The sequence below is a fragment of the Enhydra lutris genome, unplaced genomic scaffold (genome assembly GCF_002288905.1).
Source record: "Enhydra lutris kenyoni isolate GAN:26980312 unplaced genomic scaffold, ASM228890v2 scaffoldscaffold27, whole genome shotgun sequence".
NCBI classification, from domain to species: Eukaryota; Metazoa; Chordata; class Mammalia; order Carnivora; family Mustelidae; genus Enhydra; species Enhydra lutris.
The window spans coordinates 20699360-20725520 of NW_019154111.1; the positions used below are offsets into that span (position 1 = coordinate 20699360).

The 26161-nt window shown below is 36.8% G+C and overlaps 1 protein-coding gene across 1 annotated transcript in view; it reads right to left on the bottom strand.

Moving 5' to 3' along the window:
- The window catches only part of LOC111152009 (potassium voltage-gated channel subfamily D member 2), a 498811-nt gene extending 476636 nt beyond the window's left edge, over positions 1 to 22175 (bottom strand). The window contains exon 1 of the mRNA XM_022510274.1: positions 20287 to 22175. Coding sequence (XP_022365982.1) covers positions 20287 to 21401 — 1115 coding nt within the window. The 5' untranslated portion in view covers positions 21402 to 22175. The remainder of the gene's footprint in view (positions 1 to 20286) is intronic.
- Between the last annotated feature and the right edge of the window lie 3986 nt (positions 22176 to 26161).

The window sequence follows — 26161 nt, forward strand, 5'->3', positions numbered from 1 at the left end:
CCAATTTGGATAAATGGGTGATAGAGGAAGGTGTCCATGTCAGCACAATTTTTAAAAAAAAACCTGATAAAAATTTGAGTCCTGCTGCAAAGAAATGGGTTGCCTTAAACTTCCAATTACAAAGAATATTCAAAAAGTTCATAGAAGGCTATATAAATATAGAGAAAATACTAGAGAGTCTTTCAACTGGTGGAAATGTTAACTAGGTGACCTACAGGAAAACTGTTAGTTTCAAGATTCTATGGTTCTTAGAAAGAACTACTGTTTGGAAAATTCCACCTAAGTGTCTGTAGTTATGAACATGCCACTAAATTTATGTAAGCATCATGAATTATGATGGCTTAAACAATGAAGATGAAATCAAAAGGGATTTGGATACCATTGCTCATGAGTGGAAATTAATTAGGACAAAGGGAGCAGAGGCACTTAGAAAATCCAGAAGTAATATTTAAATTAATTGCTTTCTTTTCATAGAAATGTGTCTTTCAAAATAACTACAACAGGGGCACCTGGCTGGCTCAGTCAGCAAAATATGCAACTCTTGGTCTCCAGATTGGAAGTCTGAGCCCCATGTTTGGTATAGAGATTACTTAAAAATAAAATCCTAGACAAATAAACAAAATCCCCCAAAATACAGCTAGAATATTTACAGTAAAGACCCATTTAACCTGTTTCAATGTAATTACCTCTGAAACAACATATTTATATCAGAGAGCAAATGTAATATTCTCAATAGTAATAGTGCATTATTTATGTATTTATACTATGCATCATTTAAAACTACAATGGGTACAGGCGAACTTAAACTATTCGGAAAAAAAGCAAATACTGACTATGTTTTACCAACAACAAAAAAATTAAGAGAAAACAACACATACAGAAATCAGCTCAAATGTTAGCTTACCTGCATGAATCTAAATAAAAACTTGAACATGCAATAGAAAAAAATAAAAATTCATACTTAAAGGGGGAAAAAAAGAAAGTGAGCTTACATGCATCCTAGCTATTCTCTCCTGTTTACTAGGACAGTCCTACAGAGAGAAAGGGAGGCATTGATAGGATAAAATCCATGTTCAAATATCCTGGCAATTTCATATACTCCACAGTCTCTAACCTGACTACAAGAATTGATGGCTGACTTTTGTTCTTTCCAACTCACGCAAATGATCACTCATTTCAAAGCATTAAAAAGTTCCTCACACATTTTATATCACGCAAACACAAATATATTTTTACATTGCGTCCAGGCTCTGCAGAGTCCGTCAGTGAGAAGAGCCAGGATTTAAAATTCCAGCTTTGCACTCCTCTATTCTCTCTACTTTTATCTTTCCTTCATAGTGCCAAGTATATTTTCTGGCACATAGGAATAGTCAATACATTGAGTTAAATGAAATCTAGATTCTGTGTTTACTTGCTAGGTTTTGTATATGACTGTGCGTTTGGTTTTCTGTGTTTCTGGGCATCATATTTGCTTCTGTTAACAGTGTTCTGATATGTTAGACTGTAGGCAACACGTAGTGTACATCAATTTCACAGATTATTAATAAATACCAATCTTCTAGTCATGGTGAGAGAGTGTTACAGAGAACTGTGTTATAGTGAGCTAAACTAATATGTCATGTCACAGATTATTTGGGGGGTATCAAGGCTTAAGACCATAAAAGATTCAAGTGTCATCTAATTCAATCTCTGCTCCATCCTCCTGCTAAAACTGTTTCTCCCATTTCATAAAATAACTCAAATTTTTATGTGCTCAGAAAGACATTTGTAATTTATTGTTTCATGCATTCCATGGATCTTTATTGATCACTTATGAGAGTCAAAACACATAAGAAAAGTAAAAGTATATATGAGAACAAACATAACTGATAAGTGGAGGGATTATTATTTATGCTACAATGATTACTTTCAAATTCATTCATAGCAGACTTTATTAAGATTCAAAAAGTGACAAGTGATCCCAGATTTTTGTTCAGTCAACATTCAACAGACATTTTAGTGCCAATGAATCCCCACACTGTGCCCAGAATACACTCTGCATTTTTCTGCCACTGGGACTTTGCTTATGCCAGGTAAGGAAACTCTCCTCTATTCCCTGCTATGGCGGTCATCACTAATTGGTCGTGGCACCCATTACTGGTGATCCTGGACATGCCTGAGAATTTTTTCTCATCAGTCACACAGGAAACATCCAAATTCTAATAGAGTTAGCATACAAAAAAAGATATATATATATATATATATATATATATATATATATATTTATATTTTCATAGCTTTTAATAATATGGGATGGTGAGTAATGTGCCAGGTAGACAATACTCTATGTCTAATGGTTTTGCATTAGATTTAGAAATATTCTCTATATGGCCATTACTTACACTGATTGTCTATAAAAGCTAAGGGCATAATATTTCCTGATAGCATAAATCTGGAAATCATTGTCTGAAGCTCGGAAGAATGGCCCAGGGTAGATATGTATAGCTATGAGCCAACAGCATAGAGATGAGAGAAATAGCACATGAATGGAGGGGAATTCTTTAGACAGTTAAGGAAAATGAATAAGGATCTGGAAAACAGTTATAGAGGAATCAATCAGCATATTAAAAAGGTGTCAAAACTCTAGAAATTTATTTCATGTATAATTCTTTCAAGGTATGTTGAGCTGAAGACTTAGCACCTGTGGAAATTTTACTTCTGTATGTAGCTACTTGTGTGTCGCAGGTTGTGCAGTTGAGAGAGAAGCAGCTAGAAAGTACTGGTGACTCTTGAACAACACGGGTTTGAACTGGGCAGGTCCAACTACATGCGTATTTTCTTTGATAAATACAGTACTTTAAATGTATTTTCTCCTTAATATGACCTCCTTAAAAACATTTTTTTCTCTAGCTTACTTATAAGAATACAGTATCTAATAAATAGAATATACAAAATACGCATTAATAGATTGTCTGTGTTACCAGTACAGCTCTCAACAATAGGCTACTGATAGTTAAGGTTTTGGGGAGTCAAAAGTCACTTGAAGATTTCTGAGTGTGCACAGAGAGCATCAGCACCTCTAAAACCCATGTGGTTCAAGGGTCAACAGTATTATGAGCAATGTTCAGTTCCCAAAATGAATTGGACATTTAACTCCACAGTAAAAAAACTATATATATATATATATATATATATATATTTTTTTTTTTTTTTTTTTTTTTTTTTTTTTTTTTTTTTTTTTTTTTTTCAGTATCTGTGATCCACAAAGCATTGTTCTAGCCATTGTTATAAAACCTATGGGGGAGATTTCAACTCAAATGTGAGGTTCTTTGATGCGAGAACTTTTGTCAGTAGGCTTACTGAGGCACCTTAAAGCTAAGTCCGCAGTTACGGTATTATTGATCCATGGACATTTTTTTTTTCCTTATTTGGTTTCTAGAGATACTATATATAAACAGAAATACAATGAGAGTAGAGAAACAAATTATTTTTTTTTTAATTTATTCCAAGCTCTTCAGTAAAACCCATTCCTCTTAAATCAACTGAAATAAAGGTGAAAGGCGTTTTGGCTCAGATCATGATCTCAAGGTCATGAGAGCCACCCCAGGTGGGGCTTTGGGTTCAGCATGGAGCCTGCTTGGGCTACTCTCTCTCCTTTTCCCCCTCCCTCCCCAGCATGTGTGTGTGCATGCTCTCTCTCTCTAAAATAATAATAATCATGATGATGATGATGTGAAATAAAATACAAGCGGACAGGAATTATAGACTCAACTAGAATGTATCTTGGATTAAAAGTTAAAAAAAAATGTTGTTGTCAATATTTGAGATTCCACTGGCAGGTCAGCACTTGGTATTTGGCTGACAAGGGTCTGACCTAAGGCTCAGGGAAAGGACAGCAGCTGCTCTCAGCCAGTCCACTGAGCTTTTCTGCAGGAAGAAGACCGACTTAATTCTGTGACTCAAGGCTCAAAATCTTCTGTAGAAGCATAAGGTTCTTTTACTGGGATACCTGATCAGAGACATTAACTTTTTGTTGGATCTTTTTTGGTATTCTTCCAGAAGAACTTTGTATGTCAAAATTCAGACTTGCTTCTCAGAACATGTTCTATTGTTTTGGTTCCAGCGTCTGATTTAAGCTAAAAGTTTGCCTGATTTTTTAATGTTAGTTCCAACTGTTTGAACTTAAATGTACTCTTCCTGGAGTGGTCTAATTTTGACCTCATGTTTTCCACTTTACTGAGTAATTATTTAGCATATTTTCATTTATCTCTTACCAGTAGGAATCAAAATATGGTAAAGCAAGCGGAGCATTCAATACATGGTATGAAAAAATAATACTGTTTATGTCTATAGGGGTGGTGCCTGCCACAGCTTAGGGGCCCAATCACTGTAGACTCTTCCCTTCCCCACTGTAAGAGTCAGATTATCTCCTTACACATTTTTCTTCATTTCCCCCTTCCTCTCCATATGTATCCTGTTCAGGAAGAAAGGCTTTACAGAAGCGTCATAAGACTCTCCTTCCAATAATCTGATTTGGGATAAATCTGCATCATCTACATTATCTCACTTCAAACCAAGGATTCAAATGTCATGTCAGACCTCCTGATCTTAACACTAAGCAACATTTGAGCTAGAATGAGATTATATTCCTGAGAACTTTTATAATTGAATCATAACTTTTGCCTCTAGATTTCTTTTCCTTATGAATGCTAATAACCAGAAATCCTGTAACCACAGCTAATCAGATAGCATCCTCCAAGCAAGGAAGTGAACATCAATCCTTGGCCGTCTTGATCTTCAATAGGCCTTTCACACTCTCTACACCTAGACCTCGTGGGAAAAGGCTTATTGCTTACTTCCCTATGTCTACCAGGAAAGAACACAAAGTCATTTTGGACAGACTGACAACATGAAGAGCCAATAAAAAGCTCAACATCAAATCAGCCATTTAGTAGATTTTTACATAAAACCTCCTTTTATGCTCCATTATGATCTAAGAATCTAAGTAATTTGTTTTCTATCTTTAGATCTTCCACGGTTCAAATCTCTAACATGTGATTAAAAATTATCCTCTTTGGAAAGTAAATCCTTTCAAATCAATTTTCTGTTTATAGAGAAGAAAAAAGAGGGGGAAAAAAGGAGAAAAAATATTTATCCAAAGGAAATTTTCATCTCATAAGATTTAGATTATCTTTGTGCCTGGTGCTGTTTTGCTCCTCATAAGCTCTCCCCTTATTCTACGGCTCTGAACCAAGACTGCACATTCTTGGCTTTCATTATGACCAACTGGTTGGTACCTTGGGCCTCCACTAAGGAAAGCTCAACCCACCCACCCCTGGCAGTTAAGAAATCAGTAACTTTTAATACGTACAACCCTAAATTCTCCAAAGGAAGCAGCTCTGTCTTCTTTACTCCAGTTGCTCTCCAGAATACTAGAGAGTATTGGTTACTGTCCATGAAACCTTATTTCATAGCACAGAACAGAATAGGGCTTTTGCAATAAAGAATCAGGTTATCACCTACAGTCAAGATTCTTGAATTCCTATCTATGTTTCTCTCTATACACCTTCATTAAGTCACACTGAAAACTACCTCTTATTATCTACTTTGTCTGGATCATTATTTTACATGGTTTGTTTTTTACCTCATTTCGAAATTCAAGTGCAATGTCAGTAATACTCCAGGATGATAACAGTAGAGATAGGCTCATACGTTCTTCCAGATCAGTGGTTCTTAAAATTTAATGTGAGAAGTAAAAATGCAGCCATCATGATTCCTATCTCCAGAGATTATTTAAACTGTCTTAGATGAACACTAGGAATACCTTTTTTTTTTTTTTTTAGGAATACCCATTTTTAGTAAGTGTACCAATTGATCCTAATTATGGTGGCTTTCAATCCACACAGAAATGTCACTCAGAATTTGCTCAACTCTACATATGAATCTTATTATCTGAAAGTTATATATTTTGTATACATATAATGTATATAAATGATGTATATATACACATACATATAAATGATGTATATATATATATATATATACATCATTTATATTTCCTATGAAAATACTTTTATATTCATATAGTATTTGCTTGGCATAAAAAGTCCAAATTAAAACTATTTCTAAATATTTTGGAAACTATTGATGCAGACACTGTTCATTATGTTGGTGGCTAATAGGATCCACTGACCAGATTATCTTAGACTCTACCTCTTCTAAAAAGAAACTCTTCCAGAAGTATGATATCTTCCCCTCTTCGATAAACAGATCTGTGAAATATGCTACACTTTCCTTTTTTTCTTTGGCTGCCAGGAAGTTCAGAGCTGAATTTATGTTCACTAATGCTTTATTTAACATAATTGTTTTTCCTCTCCATCTTTAATAGTTGGCACTTGTTTATTTAATATTTCGGTTCATTTGACAGCAAATTGTTTCAAATCCTCTTTGAAAACTGGCATAGTTAAAAAAATAATAAAGGAGTGATCAAGCATATAATTCCAAAACAAATTTGCCAGAGACATGAAGTTTTTGTAATTTGATAACCCAAATTCATTAACTGTTGCATTTTCAACAACAACAATGAAAAGTTTTATAGGAAGACTTAAAATTCCAGTTTCTAAATAGGAAGTACCTCTTGATTTAAGGTGTGTCTTCAATCAGTATCTCTTCATTTCCAGGGATCATTTCCTGACTGTCTGCTGGGTGACCCATTAGAGACTTCTCCCCCTTCTATTCCTAGTTTATTTCCTTATTTCCTTCCCTCCCTCCTTGCTCCTTCCCTCTCTTCCTTCATTTCCTTCCTTCCCTTCTAAGCTATACATACTTAATGTCTACAATTTGATGAGTTTGGGGATGAGTATACACCCATGAAACCATCACCACCATCAAGGCCACAGACATACTCATTACCTCCCAAAGTTTCCTCCTACTCCCTTACTACTTTTTCTTATGCAAAAAAATATGTACTATATTTACTATTAATACCATATATTTAATAATTATCATAATAATAATCCCTCATGTAGCACCTCTATAGAAGGTAGCGTTCTAAGAACTTTATATATTTGTATTTAATTTCCATAAAAGCCCTAACAAGCAGGTATTGCTAACTTATTTCACAAATGGGAATCTTAGGTAAATAGAATTTAAGTAACTTGACCAACACCATTGAGCTGGTATTTAAATCCAGGCCATTTCTAATATGTTACCTTCTATATTTATGACCTTTTTGAGTGAGTCATCAAAAGGATTATTGTAGAAGAGATTGAATTCTAAATAATATCTGGTAAGATTTTTACATAGAAAAAATATGAAGAAAAAGGCCTCAACTGTCACCAAAGAGTCCTTTATAACAGAAGTTCTGTAGATTAATGGGAGAAAAAAAGAATACAAAAAGGTACAAAATGAAATATAGAGTTGTTCTTCCATTGCTTCTTAAAAGTATTATCATTGTGTTCTCCTAGAAAAATAACAGGAGAGAGTACATATGTATCAACTTATGTACATGTATGTAATACTTACTTACATATTTATACATTTTATATTGATGTCTATGTGTCTGTACTTTTTAAAAAATATATGGGTATATACATTAACACATATTTTAGTAGTATTTAAAATAACAGATATACAGGGGCTCCTGGTGGCTCAGTTGGGTGAGCACCTGCCTTTGGCTCAGGTCAGGATTTTAGGGTTCTAGGATGGGAGCACCCTGCACCGGGCTCCCTGCTCAACATGGAGCCTGTTTCTCTATCGCCCTCTGCCTGCCTCTCACCCTGCTTGTGCTCTCTTTTTCTCTCTGTCAAATAAATAAAATCTTCAAATAAATAAATAACAGATATGAATCCAGAAACTGGACCCTGTATAATGTGGAGAATAATGAAGAGATGGAAGTAAAAGGAATGTGAAGAGTCTAAAGTGACTATTCAATTTATTTTGTTTGGCTTTAACAGTATATTTCAGAACACACTGCTAAAATTCGGTACTTGACTGAAAAAACAATACCCTTTAATTCTGAAATAGAATAATCTTACTTTTAATTTAGGTGATTATGAAGGTATTTGGACTCTTCACATGAAAAGAATAAAGTTCTCTCTGAAATCAACAGGCATTCCTGAATAAAAAGTGCCTTATTTCCACAGAGAAGAGTTTATAGGAATTTTGTAAATTATATTTTCTTTTTTTATAAGAATATTTACTGTTATCTACTGACATTTTGTAACAAATTCATGTGATTTTTATTTTTTTTTTTAAAGATTTTATTTATTTATTTGACAGACAGATCACAAGTAGGCAGAGAGGGAGGCAGAGCGAGGGGGAAGCAGGCTCCCTGCTGATCAGAGAGCCTGATGTGGGGCTTGATTCCAGGACCCTGAGATCACGACCTGAGTTGAAGGCAGGGGCTTAACCCACTGAGCCATGCAGGTGCCCCTCATGTAATTTTTAAAGCCAAAAGCACAAACACTAAGTTAAAAGAAAGACAACAGATCAACATATATGCATTGTAAATTAATTATGCTTTTCAAAACACTGGCCTTTTTTTTGCAAGCATTAAAAAAATGCAGGATCATCCATGAAGAACTGGAAATAATATTTACTTTAATTTCCATAATTAAGAATTTCCTGAAATGGAGGTAATTTCCTCTTGACATTTATTCATATATCCTGTTTCACAGTAATGTATCTCCTTCTAAATATCTATGAGGTGCCTTGAAATTAGCACATTTTTTCTAACTGCAGTAATATTGTGATAAATTAGATAATACGAATGGAGAAGATGTGGGCAGTTTCTTGGTTGTACAAATGTTTGTAGAAAGTTATATGTAACATTTTATAAAATACTATAAAGTCTCGGAAAACCAACTGAACATCATTTTCAATTCTCATTCTTAATTTCATATGAATGAGTAAACCAAAGCCTTGCAAGATGTTTTCAGGTTTGATGTTTTCATATTATTGGCCTTGAGTTCCAACATGAAGCTGAAGTTAAAATATTTCACATTGTGAAAATATAAATGCAATGTTTACCAGAATGAATCTTTTCAGGTTGAAAGAAAAAGAAAAATCCAACTACAAGTCATGGAGTTAAACACAATGCAAGTTAGGATTGCTACAATTATATTACCTGCTCATTTCAAAAAGATCAAGGTAAAATGCCACCAGTAAAAAAACTGCATTCTTAATTTCTTCACAGCAACTCACATCTAACCATTCTTCATAGCAACTCACATCTAACCACTGCATCTCACTGCCGCATAGAAATCATTTTTCTGAATTTTTATTTATTAATTAGTGAGTAGCAGAAGAGTCAACTGATGCAGCAACTTTGGAAAAATTTGGCTTCATCCCCCAAAGTTAAGTATTCATACCTATGACCCACCAATTACACTCCAAGTTATATACATAAGAAAAACATTTGCGCATGCCAACAATTTGCACAACAGCATTCTACAAAAAAAAAAAAAAACAACCTAGAACTAACCTGGAAGGCACTAAAGAGAGAGGAGTTGAATAAACTGCAGAATAATCACATAATGGAGCAAGAGATTATATAGTAGCAAAAAAAAAAAAAAGAATTATTATGCACAGCAACAATATGGATGAAACTTGGTGATACATTATACGCAAGAACCCAAAAGACTGTATGCAACATAGTAGCCTTTCACAAAGTTAAAAAATCTCCTAATTAAAAATACAGTTTTAAGAATGATAAATACAGGATACAGGATGATATTTATCTCTAGCAGAGAAAGACAGTGGGACACAACGGGAAAAAGAGGTGCTAATGTTTAGATGTAGGTTAATATCAATGATATAGCTTTAGTTTGGGGGTAGGCTCTTGCCTGTATATATTATGTTTGCATATCACATTATTAAAATTTATTAAACAAATAAAATGATAAACAGGGCTATGAATGAATGAATGATAGAAGTGTGTCATGAAAAAGATGATAATTAGTTAAATTCTGTGTATCTGGAGTAAAACAAAAGCAATACATCCTAGCTTAGTTCTTCAAGCATATAGCTCTTTTAAATACAGGCTACTGAAATGCAAGGTCCTCTTATGATTTATCAATTGGGCTTCATCTTGAAGATTTCTCCCAAAGTACTAGCAATATCTGGTTACCACGTAATTTTTCAGAATGTTAACTTTTTTAAAAAATTCAAGGGAATTAAAAAATTCCCCTTCAGTAATTCCAGGGATTAAGACAATATTTTTATATGTTTTTCAAAGTGGAATTATACTATGTAAAAAAGTTTGATGATCTTCTCAACATATATTCATTGTTATGGTGTTTAATTGAAAAATATTTAAAAATATTCTTTCATTTGAACCTTAACATGTCTTTTCACTTTATGAAGAAAACATAACATGATTTTTCTGGGGCAATTTATGAATGCATCTGATATTCTAAAATTTGAATTCCTATTTTTCAGACCAAAGCAAGTCAAAAAAATGACTTGACACTTATTTCATGACCTGCTTTTAACATCACCAATATTAAAATTAACAAAATCATAACTTTAGATAGTCATCTAAAATTCAGAGTTGAAACTTCAATTTAATAATTGCCTTTAATTTCAAAAAGATTTAACAAGTAGCAGATGACCAAGGGAAAAATGACAAGATGAGACTTATTGCATGAACTTGTTTACCTATATTACTAGTTCAGTTATATATGTATAATTTATTGTATAATAGGGGAATATATATACATATACACACACACACACACACATACACACACACACACACATATACAACTTTTTATCTAATGGGGGCTATGGACTAGTTATATATGTGTATAGTACTTGGTTTTATCGCTCTGCTTTGTTTGTAATATTTTCCTTAATGATTATACAATAGAGAAAGAAATATGGAGGAAAAAAAGACTTCAGTCAATTGTGCCCTAAGAGTATTAGACTTCAAAAGACCCCCAGAAATCAAGCTGATATTCTTCCATTAGCTAGCTTTGTGATTTTGCTTCCTAGTTTTTTCAAGTATAAACTGAGAAGTTTCTACAAGATGATTTCTAAAGATCCCTGCAAATCAAAATTCCATGATTTTAGTAACTTTAGAATAAAGCAGAAAACCAGACATTTGTGAGAGTCCATATGTTTTGTTTTTTTTTTTTCCCTGACCCAATAGTGTCCAATATGCATTACTAGGCTGATCTAAGTTAAGGAGACTACAAATACATGTGTTTACTTTTCATTCCCAAACACCACATTTGGTAAGAACTAGAAACTAAAGTTCCACAGTATGATCTAAAACAATATGCATAAGGATTTTCTTTTTCCAAATGTATTAACATGGTATAGGTTTACATAGTTTCAATTTCTGCATCAAGATGAAAAGAAACCAGTTCCCCATTCAAAACAAAGGAAGGCTAGTAATTATCAGAATGTAATTGTCATGATCGTTTCACATGCAAAGGACAGGGAATACCAGAACTTTTTCCTTTGTGATGACCCTCATGAACCCTAGCTTATATCATCTGAAATCAAGTCTCCAGATAGAAGTACTGGGTAGGATGCAGAATTATCTGAAGGACAGAGGTTCTAATGGGAACAGAACACCAAATTGAGATGCCACACTGACTTCCCTTAGACTTAGCAAATATTTTCACAAATTGCTCATCTGGGAAACACACACACAGACTTTTTTTTTTTTTTTTATGTTGTTAATCCAATTCTTGTTCTTCCAAACCCAAGTGCTCTCCAATTATCCATTTATGTTTATGTTTTACTCTCCAGCACGATGATTCTTACCAAAGCAATGCCTCTATAAGTTTTCACAAATACACATCTGCTACATGTATGGTTCCAATTTAATTTGAGTTTAAAAAATACATATCCTCTGGCATTTTTAAAGACATGTAAACTCTTTTTTTCTTTCAGATTCACAGAAACAGCCAAACACCTGACCAGGGATACATTACCTACTGAAAAGTGAAGGGAAGAAAAAAAGGAATGAAAATTCTTTAAGTAGAATCCAAAGTATATATGACATTCTTGCACATGAACATTAGAATTGACAACTATAAGTCTGTAAATCTATATTCAAGATAAATAATAATCCCTAGTCATTTCTCAGATAGCTCCATATCTATTGAGAAATACTTCGGTCTTTTCAGCTAACATCTAGAATTCATTTTCTCATTTGAACTAGGTTTATTTTTGTCAGTTGGGAATACTTTAATCATGCATTCTTATAAAATGCTCCATTTTTCTGGAAAATCTCATGAATAAGTAGATACAAATTTCAAGTTAAGGTAAGTATAATGAATCTAACAAAGGATGAGGATTTATACATGGTGAAGAAATTAATGTTAAAATGACCATTTAAGAAATGTTAAATGTTCAGAACTTGCGCTCATTTAAAGACAAAAATCATATCCTATCTTTACCATGCTCATAATTCTTGAATGTGTCCCCATTATGTCTTGAATAAAACCAGAATCTTTATTATGGTCTACAATGTCCCACATCATCTTGTCCCCTCTACCTTTCAGATAGCATTTGCTACTAAGCCCCTCCCCTTCCTTGCTTAAATTACAGTGGCCTTAGGTGGAGTACACCAAGGCTCCTCTTAATCTTGAGGTCGTTGTACTTCTTTTCCCTCCTCATCTAAAGCTCTTTACCCAGATAGTCACAGAACTCACTTCATCCCTTCAGTTGGCCAACAGTCTTGTCTTACCTCATTTATTTTGTTGGTAGCACCAGCTGCTACCTGGAATTATATATTTATACGGTTTTCTTTCCACCTCTGCCACTAGAGTACATGGTCCTTAAGGTCAGGAAATTGGCAGTTACATTTACTGCTGTGGTCAATGACAAGTAGTAAGTGATCAACAAAAGTCTGTTAAATTGAAATGAACTCTATGAGTCACATTTTGATTTGCTGGGGGTATATGCTACTGGTAAAACTGTGGGTTTCCAAAAGCATGATTATTGTTATTCTTAAAAGTGAAGAAAATGAGGACAACGGAAGAATCAGGCCCACATGAGAGCAAAAAAGACAAGACCTTTCACTTTTAGAACAAAACCTTCCCATTCTATCTGACATTATTTCAACTGTCATCCTACTCTTTCAATGTTATTCTTTCTCCTTATTAACTTGGTAATTCACTCCCTATTCTCCCCACACTTTTTATAATTCAGATCTTCTTTACATAACAGACATGTCAAAATTCCCAATGCAAAGTGCACTGCACCATGCCAGGATATGTATCTACATGTATGTTTACATTTTATATACCTGCCTTTTAATCGCTTCAAGCAGGAACATCTTTCTGATTGACTACATTTATTTTATGTGTCATTTATAGACAACAGTGCACTATTTTTAAACAATTCCATTTTATGCATAAATGAGTGGGTCTGGAAAGAGAAAAAAGTGCCAGCTCATGTTTACTGGGGGAACTGAGGTTGAAAGACAAGGCAGAACATTTCTGTGCTGCTTCGTTTGCATTGTAAGTCATCCCCATATGCTTCCCAGAGGCATCTGCAATTTACCAGCCTTCACCAGGAAGAAAACTGATTAAGGAAATAGCCATTGACAGCCATTAATTCTAACTTTTGAAGAAGATTAGTTACAGATCAAAGAGCGGTGGAGTCTCACAGCTCTCCCAAGTCTAAAAAGAGTAGATTGTAGTACAAAAACAAAATACTCAAATAATAAATTCCAGTTTTTCCTAACACTGAATGAAGCAAACGATTAGATTAGTAAATTATTGCCAGTGTTGAGATTGTTCACAGCTAAGGAGCTCTGCATGGGGGACTGGTATCACCTCACACCATGGTCTGCAAAGCTTTAATACAGATTTTTCTGCATTTAGGCACTGAGCTAGTAGGTAATAAGTCCCCAAAAGGGATAGGCCCATACTTCAAAAGCCTTTCAATCTAGGTAGGAAGGCAAGGAGTAAAACCATAAGTTATATATAAGATAGCACTTGCTAATGTCAAGTAAAATCCTAACTATAGATAATGGAGGCTGGGAGGTTGAGAAGGCCTTGTGGAGAAGATCATGGTTGAAGTCTGGTTCTCAAAGGAAGAAACTAAAGGGTAACATTCCAATGGGATCTACACTAAAGCAAGGGACAGTCTCAGTGTGGACAGAAATGTAGAGATGGTGTTGCACCCCTATGTTTCTTTTCAATACCAAACTATATCCCACACTGTCAAATCTAGCTATGGCCAATGGGATAGCAATGGTCATATACATACACACATATACATATATATACTTATATATATTTAAGTAAATATAAACAATATATAAATATATATATGTGTATATACTATATACAAAAAACTATATAGTATATACTATATATATGTATTAAGTGCTTAGAAAACAGTATAAGACATGAAGAGTCTTATACTGGGGGGAAAAAGAGTAAAATCATCATTATAGCTCTGAAGGATAAATAATATTTCCTTTTTGGTGAATATTCTTTCCAACATTCTTGTTCTTTCAATGATACAGAAGATAAACTGTATCACTCTAACAATTCATAGGCCAACTCTTTTTTAGGTCATTCAAGTCAAAGAATTATTTTCTTCCTCATCAGGCCAGGTAAAATAGTTACCGCCACATAGCTTGCTTCCAAATGGCCCAACAGTTCCCTGAACAAGAACACATGCTTTTATTACATCAGCTGGGCACCATGAGACTAGAGCCCAGGACTGTATAAGTACATGCAGATCCCGCAGTGATACTGAGAAACGTGGTGTGAGTCCCAAAAAGCAGAACTAGGAGAGAAATGCATTATGTCAATAGAATAAAGACAGAACAGATTCCTTTCTTAACCCTATAGTATCAGCAGTAATCCCCAGTTAGTTATTATTACACACTCCCAGGTAATATTTCAAGGTCTTCAGAAAAAAAAATAAGTAAAAACATGAAACAAACAAAAAATGCTGCTGCTGTTTAATTATGTCACTATTATGTCACACATGACACACCTCTTCTTGGCAACTAAGTAAATATTTATTTTAAAGAAAAAAAAAGAAAATGCTAAGCAAATGTACACATTTAAAAATAGGTATGTATGTCATGTCATATACTACCTATATTCAAATGATGACTAAAACAAAACAAAGACAGTTAAGATTTGGTTACCTGTAATGCATATCACATTTCTCTACATTTCTTTAAAAGTTCATTTTTGACTCCCAACAATGAACATGGTCTATAAAGAATTTTATAAAAATATACGTCATAGTCTGCGGGGAGCCTGGGTGGCTCAGTCAGTTAAGCATCTGACTCTTGATTTCTGCTCAGGTCATGATTTCTGGTGAAATCCAGCCTTTAGTCGGGCTCTGACCTGGGCATGGAGCCTGCTTGAGATTCTCGCTTCCCTCTCCTCTGCCCCTCCCTGCCCCATCGTATGGCGTGCACTCTCCCTTAAACACACACGCACACACACACACACACACACACACACACACACACACACACAATGAACATAGTATGCAAAAATAAAAGTGGTTTTTACCAATAGCATGGCTCCTCATCTGAAAGATAAATTTGGTACTTCCCACTGTGTAAAGATGTATTTGATTAACATGCTAGCAATATTTACATGCAGATGCTGATGCAAGGGAAAGTAATTCTACTCATTTTGAATAATAACTGGGTAAACCAAAAGTTTCTCTGTAAATGATTCTGCAAGCTTACTCCCAACATTCCCCAAAGCTATGCAGTCAGAATAGTGATTGATAGCAGGAAAATATTTAAGAGTTCATTCTTTTTAAGAATATATATTTAACAACATATGTGTTATATAACACATATATATTAAAAGATAAATAACATATAACATATTTAATATATTTATATGTTATATGAGAGATATATAACATACCTGCATTACATAAAACATATGTGACATATACATGGCATATTTTTATATATAATCCCTCTCCAATCAAGCCACTCTAAAAAGAGGACACACTGATGTGGATACATTGTTAGGAAAACTGAGATGAAAAACTATTTTGTGTTTTTATTTCTTAAAATAGCAATTTATCAAAACTATTAAAATTGATATATTATAGAGGTAGTTTTGTAGAGTCTTATAAATAGACAACTACACTGAGTTTTCTGAGAGTGCAGAAGTAATTCTACTGTATTTGTTTCTGATGATAGTATACCGTAGATGAACTTCTTTTTTCCTAGATTTGTTTAGAAATCAGAACATAATTTTTGAAGTTAAAATCATAAAGTAGCCTTTTATTTTATATTTTTAAAAGATTTTCTTTATTTGACAGAGAGAGAGAAAGAGCATAGCAGGGGGAGTAGCGGGCAGAGGTAGAGGGAGAAGCAGGCTTTCTCCTGAGTGGGAAGCCCTATGTGGGGCTCAATCCCAGGACCCTGGAATCATGACCTGAGGCAAGGCAGCCGCTTAACCAATGGAGCCACCCAGGCGCCCCATAAAGTTGCATTTTAAACATAAACTTTACAGAAATGCCATGTAGTGGCTTTCTTTCCCATACTGAAAACTTTGATAAAACCAACTCTGTTACAAAATTAAAGAAGTGGTGGACCGCAGAAATTACACTTCTCAAGTTCTTAAGTTTTATGTGATGAATAACACAACCTCTGTTTTTAAAACAAGGGTCTAAATGGTTAGTAATAGTGCCCAAAATGCAGATGCTGTCTAGCATCCAAGCTCCTCAAATTATTTAACGTGCTACCTGGTACTGCTTCTTACTCACAAGTCATGAACCTGAGGTACAATGGTACAGTTACTAAATATTTTTTGCAAAGTCACTTTTGATTATTGACAAACATTTGAAAATTTCCTAAATCTGGCACCATTTGAGTACTATCACTCGAATGAAAAATAACAACTGGATGCTATCTGCCAAAGGTCATTAGGACAAAAGAGGAGTTCCAGGTTCTTTTACTCCCAAGGCTGTTTAAGGAAGCAATTAGAGTTCACATTATGGAAAGGAGGGAGGTGGGGGAGTAAAAGGGTACTGAGGGCCAGTGAAGGTGAATAGATATGCAGAGAAAGAAAAGATAAAATGGAAGAGCAGATATATATGCTTACTCAGTCTAAACACTTCTAAAAAATCTTTCTGATATTCTTTCTTTCACTGATTTTTTTTTTTTTAATTGGACTTTTAAGGTTTCTTTAACAGGAAATGGGTAGGGTTAAAATTATACTTCAAAGCATTAGTTTTATTGGCAAATTAAATAATTAGTTATATAACAAGCATGGTTAAGTTACAGTACAGTGATATGCTTGAGATTTCAAGGAGCACAAAGATGATGAGATGAATACACAATAGTTCTAAGACGACCTGGTCGTTTCTTCAGACCAAAACCCAACTGAACATTGTTTAAAAGGACCTGAGAGGTAGATAATTCTGCCAGTCCTGAATTCCAAAGCTCTTGTCTTTTCTTCTCATGTAGATGATGTTTGCATGAGCTAGATTTTTGATAACCACTGTTTAGGATTCCATTTTCACTTCTATTATCATTCATTGATTAATATTAGCTCTATTAAAAATAATAGCCAAGTTAAAAGGGCTTAGAAAGGGTAATGGGAAATTCTTGGTCATCTAGCAGAAACAGCTCGATATTAATTCAAACTACTGCATATTTTCCAGAAAGTTTAGATCTGACACTTTAGCTTATAAGTTTAAAACTACAGTGAAAAATAAATTCAGGCAATGGCTTTTGTTGAATGTTTTCTATTCTTAAATAAAGCTGTGAGTCACAATGCAACCAAAGACACCAACAAGGCAGGATCTTTAAAACAGAAATCTGTTTCTCTAGGAAAATAAAATACATTATAACTATATTTTAATGAGGAACTGAAGATGTCTTTCTAAGAAATTTCACTGTATTATAAAGCATATACTTTCTTAAATGTTCATATATATTTTTCAATAAATGGATTGCACTTTTACTGCATCAACATTTCTACATCTTAAAAGTATGACTGCTCTAGTCCATCAGATCATTAATTAGCTTAATTTCCCAAAAATTAAAATTTTCAGCTTCAGTGAAACTTAAGTCTTAAAAATAACTCGCATTTTGCTTCCAAGTTTTGAGAAAGTGTATATACTTAATTCTTCTAATCTACTTATATAAGAACACATGAACTAAATCCATTTCATAGATTTGACTTGGGCATTATGATTTAGTTTCTTAAATCATTTCAAAAGGTAGATGCTTATAAGTATTTTATTTATACAGTAAAAAAAAAAAATCATTGATAGCCAACACTTCCTCCTTTTCTTCCTAAAAGCAAAAATAAATTTTAAAATAAAATTAAAAAATTAAAGTCATTTCAGGAAACAACTTTAAAATAATAGTAGTGTCTCTTGTCTAGAATAGAACTTCTGGCCAGATGCATAGCATCTCAACAACATTCATTTTAATACTGATACTCATATACACAGTATATAGTATTAAATGATTAAATTAATAAAATTTAATTAAAATGATCCACTGATACTTCATGAAGAACACCAGCATAGACACCAAATTTAAAAACATATGTATTTCCTTTTAATGTTTCTTTAATTCCTCTTAAAGCAGAATTCTCTTTTTATTCATAAGTATTTCTGATCTGAAGTCCTGATAGTGATTTGCACTACCCAATTGTCCCTAACAAAGATTTCATATGAAAAGAAGACTACAAGACTCCAAACCACACACACACATATAAAATTCTCTTTGGTAAAAAAAAAAAGCACCTATACTACACCTTCAAAATTTGTCACAAAACTACCAACAGGATAAGAAGGACATACAAGCAGTAGGATATGAATTTTCACTAATTCATTTTTTTTTAATGCACCAGTAGGTCTTAAAAAAATACATGAGACTAAATCAAAATCACAAGCAGTGTTTAGCTTTTGTTTAGCACAATTTAATTAACTTAGCCAAAAATTCTTCACATATGAAATATTCCATTAGTTGGCCATATGACAATATGAGAAATTCTGTTCAATGCAATATGGCTAATACAATTAAGTTGACTTTAACCACATTGTCATTTAAAGAAGACAATTAAATTAGCCAGAAACAACTTTAAAAAGCAGCCTTGGGAATAACTTCTTCCTACAGCCATTACCAAACCCTTACTGAACTGATTAACTATGCAAGAAAAGCAGCAAAAAGCTGAAGAAAGGGCACTAACATCACTACTTGGCTTACCTAAGAACTCATTAAAGTAAAAGGCTGTAACTATTTTATTTTATTAGATCCTGTAATATATAAAATGTGCTACTTTTCTGCAGTTTGATTAACACTAATCATTTCACTTTCCCTTTTTTCTACCAACTTAAAAAAAATCTTAATTCTACCTTCATATTAATTTTTTGAAAAAACACTAATTTGAAATATGCCCCTTTGGTTGCAAAACACCATTACCCCCCAAATAAAAGAATACACAGAAGAATTATAGAAAGAAATCAGAATGCACAAAATTCTATTATACAATTGGCCCCTGGTGACCATCAATCTCACCAGATACTGCTCTATCTTCTACGTGTATTTAATGGTCATAGGCCCATTGCCTGATGGGATCTGTAGTTTCTAAAATAAAAAAACTGTGAGTAATAGTCATTGACTTCTTATTTTGAAACTATGAACCTCTAGTCTTAAATATGCTGCAAATATCATTCTACTTCATTTAGTAGAGTTGATCAGTTTCAGCCCTAATATTCGAAAACTGTATAATCTATCAATCAGCCAAAATGAAAATGCATGTATATGAATATGTACATATATATTATAAAATTCTTGGATAATGATATCTATAATCTGTGTTTTATAATGTTATAAAATAAGAATTATGGTTCTTGGAGGAAAAATGAATGCCAAAAGTATCTATTTACATGAAAATAATACTTCAAATATACATGAAAACTTTTCATTTGAATACACTGGAACACTTTCTAGGCATTTCAATATATATTATGCATATTCATACCTTTATGTGGGTGCCAATTTTGTGTTGTTCATTATCATATCTTCATGTATTGATATATATAATATTATATTTCCCATATTTAGGAATTTTAAAATTTCTTTGTATATTTATCACTCTCAAGCACCAATACTCAACAGTTACCAGCAAATCCCCTAAACACTTCAATCGCTGTATCATACCCATTTCATAGAGAGTTCCTCAAAACCACTTAGATAATGCTTTCTAAACCCATTTAGAAAAGAGAAGAGCTATTTCCTCTGAATTAGGTAACCTTACTGAGTCCACTCACAATCACCTCCCATACCTTCAACCTCCATCGCATTTCATCCTTGATGGCACTTACCCCAGTGTAGTCATGGTGACGATGGTATACCAGAAGGCAGCAGGGATGCTGGTGAACTTGCTGGCTGAAGACCCCTTCTCTGCGTAGAACATGACTGTAGCAAAAATGATGATAGCCATGGTGAGCGAGAAGAGCAAGAAGCCCAGTTCTGAGGCACAACTCTTCAGCGTGTACCCCAGGATACGCAGGCCTTGAGAGTGGCGGGAAAACTTAAAGATCCGGAAGACCCGGAAGACCCGGAGCGTGACAAAGGCTCCGCTGACATCCTCATTGTCTGTCATCACCAGCCCAATGTAATAAGGCAGGATGGCCACCACGTCGATGATACTCATGACGCTGCGCACAAAACGGTAACGACTGGGTGCAGCAGCCAGGCGAAGCAAGTACTCAACGGTGAAGATCATGACACAGGCTGTATCCAAGCAAAAGAAGGCCACCGCGTAGCGCTCCCCGCAAGGCAGTTCTTTAATGTGCCCCGGGCTAGACCCGCATGGCACTGTCTCTACCACATTCGCGATGACTGAGACGGCAATGAAGAACCCTGTAACATAGTAGAACACCAGGGCCATGGTGCTGGTGTGGGGGTTCTCGAATGCCCGCCAGACCCTCTGCCGAGCAGTCATGGTGGGCAGCGCGCTCTCTCCGGTGTTGTCAGTGTCGGCGTCGTCCTGTAGACGCTCCGCGTTCTCTCGCCTGCGGTCCTTGTACTCCTCGTAACAGCAGTCGCCAATGATCTCTGGGATGAGGCCGAAGAAGGCCAATTCTTCATCATAAGCAGAGATGCACTCATGGCGAGGATAGTGGAGCTTCCCGGTGCGGTAGAAATTCAAAATGTGGCGGAAGATGTCTGGGTCACGGTCAAAAAAATACTGCTGAGTTTCCGGGTGGTAGAAAAAGTCCCTCTCAGAACTGCCCAGCAGAGTGTCTGGATAGCGTTCCAGGGTGTCCTGCCATGTCTGGAAACGGGTGCCACTCACATTGAGCACAATCAGAGCATCTTGAGTTCTTTTTCTCTCCTGCCTTGGGGGAGCTGGCATGGGCCCCGAGGCCACAGGCATCCACCCAATGGCTGCTGCCCTGGCAAAGGGCAGCCATGCTGCTACACCCGCCGCCATGGTGCCTTGAAGTGGAGGCAAGAAGGGCCACCAGGCCTCTACAATGGGGCAAAGTAGCCACAATCACTCACTTCCGCCCGTCGAACAAAATACCACTGAGAAATGTGGTCCGGAAGTATCACTCCTATTCCACGGTAGAGCTCTTGGTGAAGTCACAGTTCTCAGAAGGGCAAGTTTCCCTCAAACACAGGAATTTGGAGTAGTAAGAAAAAAAAAAAATACAATGTCCTAACAATCACGCCCAGCAGAATCTAACCAAACCTCTTCCAGCAGGTGAACCGGGCCACTCCTGGCACAAATAAGTACACAGCTGACTTTAGACGCAGCAATTTTTACAAACAGGTGTCTGGTTTTTCCCTGACACAGTCCGGATAATGTAGGGTCAGTATGCGTTGTGTAGGATAGAGAAAACGAAGGGCAGTCACTCAGTGGTATTCTTTTGGTGAATTAGACAACCCTTCCACCTTCCCTTTTAGCTCTTTCAAACCTTCCCTTTCCAAGTGGCCCTTCCCGCCAACGGAGTCTCAGAAAGGCGACCTGTTGTTGCAGCTTCCGAGATGCGGTCACAGCCGCTGCCCCACGTCTCTTTGGGAGTCCGGTCGCCGCCTCTACTCCTTGGGCCGTATTTGCAGAGATGGAGGTGCTGTGCGGTGGGCACGGTGGGGGGCGTTAATACAGAGCCTCCTCCCCCACGTCTGCAAGCACCCCTTGTGTCTGCCAAAAGCGTTTGCCCAATTGCCCCTTCACTCTCTTTTCAAGTTCAGCTCAGGTGCAGTGTGACAGTTACAGAACACGGGAGCTGGCAGCCGCCGCCGCCGCGGCGGCAGCAGCAGCATCTGCCTCCGCGCAGAACGCGCCTCGCTCGCGGTACATACCTGGCAAAGTGCGCGCCGGAGCTGAGTTGCATAGAGACTTTCTCCTCGCCGTGCACCCGGAAAGGGAAAAGCAGAGAAAGCAGCTCCCGAGCAGCCGAATCCGATGCGCCCAAAGAGCATAAATAAAGCTCAAGCGAGCTCTTCTTCCCCTTCCCCCATCCCTCTGTGCTTCCCTCCTCCTTTTCACCTTCCAAAAGCCAGGCGCAGGCGAGCCGAGCAGCAGCAACAAGTTCAAAAGGTGCGGGGGAGGCGAGAACGGAGGGGACTGGCTCCTGCCAACTTACTGCGCCGCCGCTGTCACCGGGGCCCGAGCCGGGCGGTGCGGGGCTGTGGGGCTGCGGGGCTGCGGGGCGGCCGGGCTGGCGGCGGCCGTGGCGTGGCGGGGCCGGGGCGGGAGCCGGGGCCGGGGCCGGGGCCGGCGCAGGCAATCGCCTGAGAGCAGAGGCAGGAGGCGCTCGGCAGCGCGGGGGCGCGGGAGGGCGGCTGGCTGCTTCCCCGCCAGTGGGTGGTCCTGCATCTCCCCCGGCTCTCCGCGCCGCTCTGCTCGTGTGATCAATAAATAAGGAGAAAATAAATAAATAACCGCGCGCACGCCCCGCCACGCAGGTTATGAAAGGCGTCTCCTGCCTTTCCCTCGGCTTGACCTTTCTCCGCCCCCGCCCCCTCGGGCTCCTCTCGCTCCACCCCAGCCACCCACCAGCCCCGGCGCAAAATGTCACCGAGGGAGAGCATCCAGGTGGATCTGCCGGGGAGGAGAGCAGCCTGGATGAACAAAGGGAAGCTTCACGAGCTCGGCTGCGGTGGTTTGGTGGAGGAGAGGAGGAAGGGGACCGGAGCCGTGCTTCTGCCTCCCTGGGACCCGGTTCAAGGCGAGCGTGGGAAAAGGAAAAAAAAAAAAAGGGGAAAAAAAAAAAAAAAAAAAGGAAAAAGAGAGAGAGAAGCTGGGAAGGAGGGTGAGCGGAGCGGAACGCGCAGGAATTGGTTGTCTTCTGGAGGCTACTGGGTAGCAATACCTGCAGAGCCCCGCGGCGGAATTTTTAAGTGCTTTTCCCTCTATTTGTTCAAACCAGATGTGAACGTTGCAGGAGCTAATATGTCATCTATCCAACTTGCCGAAAAGTCAGACAGTCCCCCTCAGTCTAGGTCTTGCCACAACTCCTTTTCTCGTCCTTTGAGAATGACAGGAAGGATTTAGAACCCCTTTCCAAATGTCAGCGTCAAGGGGCGTGAGTCTCTGTGAGTGTGCGTCCCCTTCCTTTTCTCTGCGCATCTCTGCACATCTCTAAAATGGCTAAAGTAGTTAAAGGTGTCCGTGTGAGGGGTAAGTGATGGGGTAAGAGACTAGGAAATTGTCGCGGCCAACCGTTTTGTTTTTCATGTACCCCGCCTCCTCACCCCAGCGCCCCCCCACACCCCCAGTCATTAGGAATCTTCCTTAAAATAAAACATATACCACTTGTAACCACTAGATGGCGTGAATGGAGAGAAGTTAAATTTACACCTAAGGTTTGGATGCTTTGGAAAGGTGAAGGATCAAAATGAGGTGACCCAACGGAAAATAGGATCACATTAAACATCCTCAATTCCCCCTCTCCAAATACCAAACATACCTTTTTGGTATTTATGTGAGATACTCAAATTTATTTTGAAATTTAATTTGAAAATTAAATTTCGATTACTGAATAATAGTGATGATAAAGGTCTTTAGAAATAGTGACACTTCATCTATATTAAGGGGGGGTCTAGTTTTTACCTAAAAGTTATCTTTTCAAGGCTTACTTTGTTTTTAGTTTGAAAAGTAAATAGACTGTGATGTATAGTCTTGAATTGACTTTAAAGCCCTAGAGATCTTAGGCAGGATGTGTTAACCTTAAAAATCTGAAATGGAATACCTCAACAAAAGGACACTAACAAAAAATAGAGTCTACAGAAACTCACCAGAGAAAGAGAAAAACAAACTTTCTAATGTGCAGGACTTTTCGTAGAGATGGGAAGGCATTTTTTGTTTACTTGTTTACTGGAGTAGAGGTTTAGGGAATCCCATGTTAGTAGTTAATGAAGTCAGAGCTAATGCACCATGAAAGTTTGGAAACACAGAACTGAAAACACCTGCTGTTTTATCTGTTTGGATGAGCCGCGGTGAAAGATGCTTGTTAACAAGTCTATATGGCCTGCATACACGATAAAGAATATTAACTGAAAAATAAAGAAGGGACTACTTAACAATTACTGTAAGAAAATTAACCCCTTCCTAATCCAGAAAACAAGGTGCCAACATAACAGGTGTCTCCAGAGAATGGAGAGCCATGAATATTCAATCAATGCCAAACTGGCATGACCTCCCATAAAGACCCAGGCAGGCAATCTAAATAGAGCTTTTAAAACTTCCCAGCAGGACGCTGAACACTAACAAATATAAACATAGATGTTTAACTCTACAAAACCCTTAAATGAGCAAGAATAGAAAATCCATAATTCTTAAGAAGACTTTGAGATCTGTTCTCCCCCACTCTCTACAAGCTTCTGGATGCAACAGAAAGAATGTGGGCTTAGAAGCTAAACCCATCTAGATTCAAATTCTAGTCCAAGAAATTACTCATAGGCTTTGTTTCATCTGGCAAATTATTTTACTTTTGTTTAGAAGTTGCAGATAATAAAACTTAACTTTTTAAGCCTATTGTGAGGATTAAACAGGATAATTCTCCTGAATGTCAGTGTAGAATTTGGTACACACAAATGGTACTCAATATCAATTCCTTTTTACTTTAGATGTCTAATGGAAATGCAGAATATTTTATCAACCCTGTATTTGAAATCCCCACAGGTACTTCTGTGTTTACTCTCGCATCTGAGCTCAAGAGTCCCCTTGTGATATAGCAGTGACTCTGATATTCATTCGTGCATTGAAATGCTATATGAAGGCTATGTATGCAAAATTCAGCAGAACATTCTCAGTCTCTATGCTTCTCTTGCTCAGGGATTCCTGTGCTTCCTTCTTATATTCCCATTTTACATACTCTGCTTGGTTGATGGAAAATAAACTCAGCAAGATCAAAATTGAATTCATCACCTCTCTCCTCTACTCAGTTTTCTCTCATGAATAAAGCCCAAGGTAGAAACCTCATGGTCATTCCACAGACACTGTCCTGTTCTTTACCACTTCCCTGTACCATCCCCTCAAAATACACACACTCATCCAATGCTCAAATAAGCCTGTATATTCTACCCTCATTACCCATCTATCCTTATACTGTACCTACAGTGATTTTTTAAAAACTATTTTGAGATAATTATAGATTCACATGCAATTGTGAGAAAGAAGAGATCCCTTACACCAATCACCTAGTTTCCCCCAAAGTTAACATTTTGCATATTACAGGACAATATCACAACCAGGAAATTGACATATTGGTGCAATCCACTGACCTTAGTCAGATTTAACCTGTTTTACATACACTAATTTTTGCATGTTATATAATTTTCTCACACGTATATATTTATGTGGCCACCATCACAGTAAGCATCTAAGTAAAAGATTTCCACCATGAGGATCCCCTTTTATAGTCGTCTCCCTCCCCCCTCCCTCCCCTATCCCTTGTCAACTACTAATCTGTTCTTCTTTATAGTTTATCAATTCATAAATATTATATAGAAGGATTCATGCAGAATAAACTTTTCAATTTGTCTTATTTTACTCAGTAGAATTAGTTGAGATCTAGCCACATTGTTGAATGTAGCAACAGTTCATTTCTTTTTATTGCTGACTAGTACCACACTTTGATTATGCATTCTCTCACTGAAGGAGATTTGGAGAGGTTCCAGTTTGGGGCTTTTATGAATAAAGCTGCTGTGAACATTCATGTACAGGCTACTGTGTGAACATCA